General features: G+C 50.6%; 1 protein-coding gene across 2 annotated transcripts in view; it reads right to left on the reverse strand.

Annotated features, from left to right (window-relative positions):
• The window catches only part of LOC135549536 (proto-oncogene tyrosine-protein kinase Yrk-like), a 67,622-nt gene that overhangs the window by 5,040 nt on the left and 53,370 nt on the right, over nt 1-9,212 (reverse strand). The window contains exons 8-10 of one of the 2 annotated variants that reach the window (XM_064979564.1): nt 5,003-5,167; nt 2,810-2,989; nt 2,458-2,534 (exon numbers count right to left, since the gene is read on the reverse strand). In XM_064979564.1, coding sequence (XP_064835636.1) covers nt 2,458-2,534; nt 2,810-2,989; nt 5,003-5,167 — 422 coding nt within the window. Of the gene's footprint in view, nt 1-2,457; nt 2,535-2,809; nt 2,990-4,722; nt 4,879-5,002; nt 5,168-9,212 lie in introns of both variants that reach the window. The other variant, XM_064979565.1, reaches the window with a different exon arrangement.

Genomic DNA, 9,212 nt, shown 5'->3' on the forward strand with positions numbered 1-9,212 from the left:
GTTGACCGAGACGGGGGTTGACCGAGACGGTGGTTGACCTGACCGAGACGGGGGTTGACCTGACCGAGACGGTGGTTGACCTGACCGAGACGGGGGTTGACCTGACCGAGACGGGGGTTGACCTGACCGAGACGGGGGTTGAACTGACCGAGACGGGGGTTGAACTGACCGAGACGGTGGTTGACCTGACCGAGACGGGGGTTGACCTGACCGAGACGGGGGTAGACCTGACCGAGACGGGGGTTGAACTGACCGAGACGGTGGTTGACCTGACCGAGACGGGGGTTGACCTGACCGAGACGGGGGTAGACCTGACCGAGACGGGGGTTGACCTGACCGAGACGGGGGTTGAACTGACCGAGACGGGGGTTGACCTGACCGAGACGGGGGTTGACCTGACCGAGACGGGGGTTGACCTGACCGAGACGGGGGTTGACCGAGACGGGGGTTGACCTGACCGAGACGGGGGTTGAACTGACCGAGACGGTGGTTGACCTGACCGAGACGGGGGTTGACCTGACCGAGACGGGGTAGACCTGACCGAGACGGGGGTTGACCTGACCGAGACGGGGGTTGAACTGACCGAGACGGGGGTTGACCTGACCGAGACGGGGGTTGACCTGACCGAGACGGGGGTTGACCTGACCGAGACGGGGGTTGACCTGACCGAGACGGGGGTTGACCTGACCGAGACGGGGGTTGACCTGACCGAGACGGGGGTTGACCGAGACGGGGGTTGACCTGACCGAGACGGGGGTTGACCTGACCGAGACGGGGGTTGACCTGACCGAGACGGGGGTTGACCTGACCGAGACGGGGGTTGACCTGACCGAGACGGGGGTTGACCGAGACGGGGGTTGACCTGACCGAGACGGGGGTTGAACTGACCGAGACGGTGGTTGACCTGACCGAGACGGGGGTAGACCTGACCGAGACGGGGGTTGACCTGACCGAGACGGGGGTTGAACTGACCGAGACGGGGGTTGACCTGACCGAGACGGGGGTTGACCTGACCGAGACGGGGGTTGACCTGACCGAGACGGGGGTTGACCTGACCGAGACGGGGTTGACCTGACCGAGACGGGGGTTGACCGAGACGGGGGTTGACCTGACCGAGACGGGGGTTGACCTGACCGAGACGGGGGTTGACCTGACCGAGACGGGGGTTGACCTGACCGAGACAGTGGTTGACCGAGACGGTGGTTGAACTGACCGAGACGGGGGTTGAACTGACCGAGACGGTGGTTGACCGAGACGGGGGTTGACCTGACCGAGACGGTGGTTGACCTGACCGAGACGGGGGTTGACCTGACCGAGACGGTGGTTGACCGAGACGGGGGTTGACCTGACCGAGACGGGGGTTGACCTGACCGAGACGGGGGTTGAACTGACCGAGACGGTGGTTGACCGAGACGGGGGTTGACCTGACCGAGACGGTGGTTGACCTGACCGAGACGGGGGTTGACCTGACCGAGACGGTGGTTGACCGAGACGGGGGTTGACCTGACCGAGACGGGGGTTGAACTGACCGAGACGGTGGTTGAACTGACCGAGACGGTGGTTGACCGAGACGGGGGTTGACCTGACCGAGACGGGGGTTGACCTGACCGAGACGGGGGTTGACCGAGACGGGGGTTGACCTGACCGAGACGGGGATTGACCTGACCGAGACGGGGGTTGACCTGACCGAGACGGGGGTTGACCTGACCGAGACGGTGGTTGACCTGACCGAGACGGGGGTTGACCTGACCGAGACGGTGGTTGACCGAGACGGGGGTTGACCTGACCGAGACGGGGGTTGAACTGACCGAGACGGTGGTTGAACTGACCGAGACGGTGGTTGACCGAGACGGGGGTTGACCTGACCGAGACGGGGGTTGACCTGACCGAGACGGTGGTTGACCTGACCGAGACGGGGGTTGACCGAGACGGGGGTTGACCTGACCGAGACGGGGGTTGACCGAGACGGGGTTGACCTGACCGAGACGGTGGTTGACCGAGACGGGGTTGACCTGACCGAGACGGGGTTGACCTGACCGAGACGGTGGTTGACCTGACCGAGACGGGGGTTGACCTGACCGAGACGGGGGTTGACCTGACCGAGACAGTGGTTGACCTGACCGAGACGGGGGTTGACCTGACCGAGACGGGGGTTGACCTGACCGAGACGGGGGTTGACCTGACCGAGACGGGGTTGAATTGACCGAGATGGGGGTTGACCTGACCGAGACGGGGGTTGACCTGACCGAGACGGGGTTGACCTGACCGAGACGGGGGTTGACCTGACCGAGACGGGGTTGACCTGACCGAGACGGTGGTTGACCTGACCGAGACGGGGTTGACCTGACCGAGACGGGGGTTGACCTGACCGAGACGGGGGTTGACCTGACCGAGACGGGGGTTGACCTGACCGAGACGGGGGTTGACCTGACCGAGACGGTGGTTGTGTGTTCTGACCTGAGCAGCCATATCCACCAGTTGAGGCAGCTTCAGATTCCCTCCTTCCCCGTCCTTCAAGAAGTCCAGTAGGCTTCCTGCAGTACACACAGTTGAATACATGTCAGAAATCATTGTGAAAACATGTGGTGTGTGTGTGTGTGTGTGTGTGTGTGTGTGTGTGTGTGTGTGTGTGTGTGTGTGTGTGTGTGTGTGTGTGTGTGTGTGTGTGTGTGTGTGTGTGTGTGTGTGTGTGTGTGTGTGTGTGTGTGTGTGTGTGTGTGTGTGTGTGTGCGCGTGTATGTGCGCATGTGTGTGTGTGTGTGAGCTTCCCAGCTTAGATGTGTGTGCATGCTGTGTGTCCGTGCAGCACCTTGGCTCATGAACTCTGTGATGATATAGATGGGTTCTTCAGAGACCACAGCGTACAGCTGCACCAGCTTGTCATGTCTCAGTCTCTTCATGATCTGAGCCTCTTCTAGGAAGGCCTCTGGAGACATGGTGCCTGGCTTCAACGTCTTCACTGCTACCTTGGTGGCGCCGTTCCACATACCTGACATACATACACACACACACACCACAGAGGCAGAAACACGCGCAATTATGTACACACGCACACCTATATACACACCCACACACAGAGTTATATAGTACACACATTAAGAGAGTGATGATGAGGTCATGTGATGATGAGGTCATGTGATGATGAGGTCATGCATGGAGGAGGCAGGGTGGGGTAACAATTAAGGAGAGAGGAAAGGAGAGGAGGGAGGGAGAGTAGGGAGGGAAGAAGGGAGGAGAGGAGGGAGGAGAGGAAGGGGGGAAGGAGAGGAGGGAGGAGAGGAGGGAGGGAAGGAGAGGAGGGATGAGAGAAGGGAACAGAGAGGGGAAGAAGGAGGGGAGGAGAGAAGGGAGGCATGAGGGGAGGAGGGATGGGGAGGAGAGGAGGGAGGGGAGGAAGGAAGGATGGGAGGAGAAAAGGGATGAGAGAAGGGAACAGAGAGGAGAGGAAGGAGGGGAGGAGAGAAGGTTGGAGGGAGGGGAGGAGATTTGGGGAGGATGAATGAAACTACAGTAGCACATGAAGCCGGACCAGTAAAACACCTCCTGGACTGGCCACACTCACACACTTTAACACTGACACAGAACAGCACTGGTCTGGACAGACACAGACCCTTTAACACTGACACAGAACAGCACTGGTCTGGACAGACACAGACCCTTTAACACTGACACAGAACAGCACTGGTCTGGACAGACACAGTCCCTTTAACACTGACACAGAACAGCACTGGTCTGGACAGACACAGACCCTTTAACACTGACACAGAACAGCACTGGTCTGGACAGACACAGTCCCTTTAACACTGACACAGAACAGCACTGGTCTGGACAGACACAGACCCTTTAACACTGACACAGAACAGCACTGAGAGGAGGGAGGGAAGGAGAGAAGGGAGGAGAGGAGGGAGGGAAGGAGAGGAGGGAGGAGAGGAGGGAGGGGAGAAGGGAGGGAAGGAGAGGAGGGAGGGGAGAAGGGAGGGAAGGAGAGGAGAGGAGGGAGGAGGGAGGGAGGGAGGGAAGGAGAGGAGGGAGGGAAGGAGAGAAGGGAGGAGAGAAGGGATGAGAGAAGGGAACAGAGAGGGGAGGAAGGAGGGGCGGAGAGAAGGGAGGCATGAGGGGAGGAGGGCTGGGGAGGAGAGAAGGGACGAGGGAGGGGGGAAGGAAGGATCGGAGGAGAGAAGGGAGGAGGGAGGGGAGGAAGGAAGGAGGGGAGGAGGGAGGGGAGGAAGGAAGGATGGGAGGAGAGAAGGGAGGAGGGAGGGGAGGAGAGAAGGCAGGAGGGAGGGTAGGAAGGAAGGATGGGAGGAGAGAAAGGAGGAGGGAGGGGAGGAAGGAAGGAAGGATGGGAGGAGAGAAGGGAGGAGGGAGGGTAGGAAGGAAGGATGGGAGGAGAGAAAGGAGGAGGGAGGGAAGGAAGGAAGGATGGGAGGAGAGAAAGGAGGAGGGAGGGTAGGAAGGAAGGATGGGAGGAGAGAAAGGAGGAGGGAGGGGAGGAAGGAAGGAAGGATGGGAGGAGAGAAGGGAGGAGGGAGGGTAGGAAGGAAGGATGGGAGGAGGGAGGGAACTGGACACCGGGAACACCGCATTAGGAATATCCAGAGACACACTGAGAAGCCCTTCCGGAACACAGACTGTAAAAAGTGTTTCAACATACAGTAAAAGAAGGTGACTGATTGATTGTTTGATTGATTGATTGATTGATTGATTGACAGTCGGTCTCACCCATCCAGACATCTCCGAAGCAGCCCTGACCCAACTTCTTGTTTAGGGCCAGCGTTTCCCGGGCAACCTCCCAGGCGTCCCGCCCCAAACCCAGGGTGAGGGGCGTTGAATTGGGACAGGGCGTGGTCAAGAAGTGACACATCCCATCGTTACTGCCTAAAAGATGGAGGGGTGGAGGGGATGGTAGGAGTGGAGAGGGAGGAGGGGGTGGTGGGAGGGATATAGGGAGGGAGATTAAATGAGATGAAGAGGCATGCAAAGACAGAGAACTAGTTCCTACCCATCCAGACTTCTCCAAACTGCCCGTTGCCCAGCTTCTTAATGAGCTGGAGAGACTCTCTGGGAATCTCCCACACATCCTTGGTCTTTACCGATAGGTCCGCAAGCTTAGGCATGCCCCGCCTACAGCTGCCAATCAACCTACAGCACAGACCTGCAGCTCGCTCTGATGGGAGTGAGAGAGACAGAGAGAGAGAAAGACAGACAGACAGAGAGAGAGGGAAAGATAGCGATAAAGAGAGAGAGAAGGAGAGAGAAAGACAGACAGACAGACAGACAGACAGGGAAAGATAGCGATAAAGAGAGAGAGAGAAGGAGAGAGAAAGACAGACAGACAGAGAGAGAGAGGGAAAGATAGCTATAAAGAGTGCGAGAGACAGAGAGAGAGAGAAAGACAGACAGACAGGGAAAGATAGCGATAAAGAGAGAGAGAGAAGGAGAGAGAAAGACAGACAGACAGACAGACAGACAGACAGACAGACAGACAGACAGACAGACAGACAGACAGACAGACAGACAGACAGACAGAGAGGGGATGAAGAGATCAAAGGCAACAAACACATATACAACACGTATACAACACATATAGAACACATAAACAACACATATACAACACATATAGAACACATATACAACACATGTAGAACACATAAACAACACATATACAACACATGTAGAACACATAAACAACACATATACAACACATATAGAACACATATAGAACACATATACAACACATGTAGAACACATATAGAACAGGATGCTTTACTTGATCCACTAAATAGTACTAACATACATAACATAGATACACTACATGACCAAAAGTATGTGGACAGCTGTCTAACTCATTGTCTAGCTCATAAACTCATTGTGTCCACATAATTTTGATGATGCAGAGTATCTTACACACACATAACATATAAACATTAGTATTGACACACCATACTGTCTAATAGTAGTGATACACCATGCTGTCTAATAGTAGTGACACACCATGCTGTCTAATAGTAGTGATACACCATGCTGTCTAATAGTAGTGACACACCATGCTGTCTAATCGTAGTGATACACCATGCTGTCTAATAGTAGTGATACACCATGCTGTCTAATAGTAGTGATACACCATGCTGTCTAATAGTAGTGATACACCATGCTGTCTAATAGTAGTGATACACCATGCTGTCTAATAGTAGTGATACACCATGCTGTCTAATAGTAGTGATACACCATGCTGTCTAATAGTAGTGATACACCATGCTGTCTAATAGTAGTGATACACCATGCTGTCTAATCGTAGTGATACACCATGCTGTCTAATAGTAGTGATACACCATGCTGTCTAATAGTAGTGATACACCATGCTGTCTAATAGTAGTGATACACCATGCTGTCTAATAGTAGTGATACACCATGCTGTCTAATAGTAGTGATACACCATGCTGTCTAATAGTAGTGATACACCATGCTGTCTAATAGTAGTGACACAGCATGCTGTCTAATCGTAGTGATACACCTTGCTGTCTAATCGTAGTGACACACCATGCTGTCTAATAGTAGTGATACACCATACTGTCTAATCGTAGTGATACACCATGCTGTCTAATAGTAGTGATACACCATACTGTCTAATAGTAGTGATACACCATGCTGTCTAATAGTAGTGACACACCATGCTGTCTAATAGTAGTGATACACTATGCTGTCTAATAGTAGTGACACACCATGCTGTCTAATAGTAGTGATACACCATGCTGTCTAATAGTAGTGATACACCATGCTGTCTAATAGTAGTGATACACCATGCTGTCTAATAGTAGTGACACACCATGCTGTCTAATAGTAGTGATACACCATGCTGTCTAATAGTAGTGATACACCATGCTGTCTAATAGTAGTGATACACCATGCTGTCTAATAGTAGTGATACACCATGCTGTCTAATAGTAGTGATACACCATGCTGTCTAATAGTAGTGATACACCATGCTGTCTAATAGTAGTGATACACCATGCTGTCTAATAGTAGTGATACACCATGCTGTCTAATAGTAGTGACACACCATGCTGTCTAATAGTAGTGATACACCATGCTGTCTAATAGTAGTGATACACCATGCTGTCTAATAGTAGTGATACACCATGCTGTCTAATAGTAGTGACACACCATGCTGTCTAATAGTAGTGATACACCATGCTGTCTAATAGTAGTGATACACCATGCTGTCTAATAGTAGTGATACACCATGCTGTCTAATAGTAGTGACACACCATGCTGTCTAATAGTAGTGATACACCATGCTGTCTAAAAGTAGTGATACACCATGCTGTCTAATAGTAGTGATACACCATGCTGTCTAATAGTAGTGACACACCATGCTGTCTAATAGTAGTGATACACCATGCTGTCTAATCGTAGTGATACACCATGCTGTCTAATAGTAGTGATACACCATGCTGTCTAATAGTATTGATACACCATGCTGTCTAATAGTAGTGATACACCATGCTGTCTAATAGTAGTGATACACCATGCTGTCTAATAGTAGTGATACACCATGCTGTCTAATAGTAGTGATACACCATGCTGTCTAATAGTAGTGATACACCATGCTGTCTAATAGTAGTGATACACCATGCTGTCTAATAGTAGTGATACACCATGCTGTCTAATAGTAGTGACACACCATGCTGTCTAATAGTAGTGATACACCATGCTGTCTAATAGTAGTGATACACCATGCTGTCTAATAGTAGTGATACACCATGCTGTCTAATAGTAGTGACACACCATGCTGTCTAATAGTAGTGATACACCATGCTGTCTAATAGTAGTGATACACCATGCTGTCTAATAGTAGTGATACACCATGCTGTCTAATAGTAGTGATACACCATGCTGTCTAATAGTAGTGACACACCATGCTGTCTAATAGTAGTGATACACCATGCTGTCTAAAAGTAGTGATACACCATGCTGTCTAATAGTAGTGATACACCATGCTGTCTAATAGTAGTGATACACCATGCTGTCTAATAGTAGTGACACACCATGCTGTCTAATAGTAGTGATACACCATGCTGTCTAATAGTAGTGATACACCATGCTGTCTAATAGTAGTGATACACCATGCTGTCTAATAGTAGTGACACACCATGCTGTCTAATAGTAGTGATACACCATGCTGTCTAATAGTAGTGATACACCATGCTGTCTAATAGTAGTGATACACCATGCTGTCTAATAGTAGTGATACACCATGCTGTCTAATAGTAGTGATACACCATGCTGTCTAATAGTAGTGATACACCATGCTGTCTAATAGTAGTGACACACCATGCTGTCTAATAGTAGTGATACACCATGCTGTCTAATAGTAGTGATACACCATGCTGTCTAATAGTAGTGATACACCATGCTGTCTAATAGTAGTGACACACCATGCTGTCTAATAGTAGTGATACACCATGCTGTCTAATAGTAGTGATACACCATGCTGTCTAATAGTAGTGATACACCATGCTGTCTAATAGTAGTGACACACCATGCTGTCTAATAGTAGTGATACACCATGCTGTCTAAAAGTAGTGATACACCATGCTGTCTAATAGTAGTGATACACCATGCTGTCTAATAGTAGTGACACACCATGCTGTCTAATAGTAGTGATACACCATGCTGTCTAATCGTAGTGATACACCATGCTGTCTAATAGTAGTGATACACCATGCTGTCTAATAGTATTGATACACCATGCTGTCTAATAGTAGTGATACACCATGCTGTCTAATAGTAGTGATACACCATGCTGTCTAATAGTAGTGATACACCATGCTGTCTAATAGTAGTGATACACCATGCTGTCTAATAGTAGTGATACACCATGCTGTCTAATAGTAGTGATACACCATGCTGTCTAATAGTAGTGATACACCATGCTGTCTAATAGTAGTGATACACCATGCTGTCTAATAGTAGTGACACACCATGCTGTCTAATAGTAGAGACACACCATGCTGTCTAATAGTAGTGATACACCATGCTGTCTAATAGTAGTGATACACCATGCTGTCTAATCGTAGTGACACACCAGCTGTCTAATAGTAGTGATACACCATGCTGTCTAATAGTAGTGATACACCATGCTGTCTAATAGTAGTGACACACCATGCTGTCTAATAGTAGTGATACACCATGCTGTCTAATAGTAGTGA

Source organism: Oncorhynchus masou, chromosome 12 (assembly GCF_036934945.1).
Source record: "Oncorhynchus masou masou isolate Uvic2021 chromosome 12, UVic_Omas_1.1, whole genome shotgun sequence".
NCBI classification, from domain to species: domain Eukaryota; kingdom Metazoa; phylum Chordata; class Actinopteri; order Salmoniformes; family Salmonidae; genus Oncorhynchus; species Oncorhynchus masou.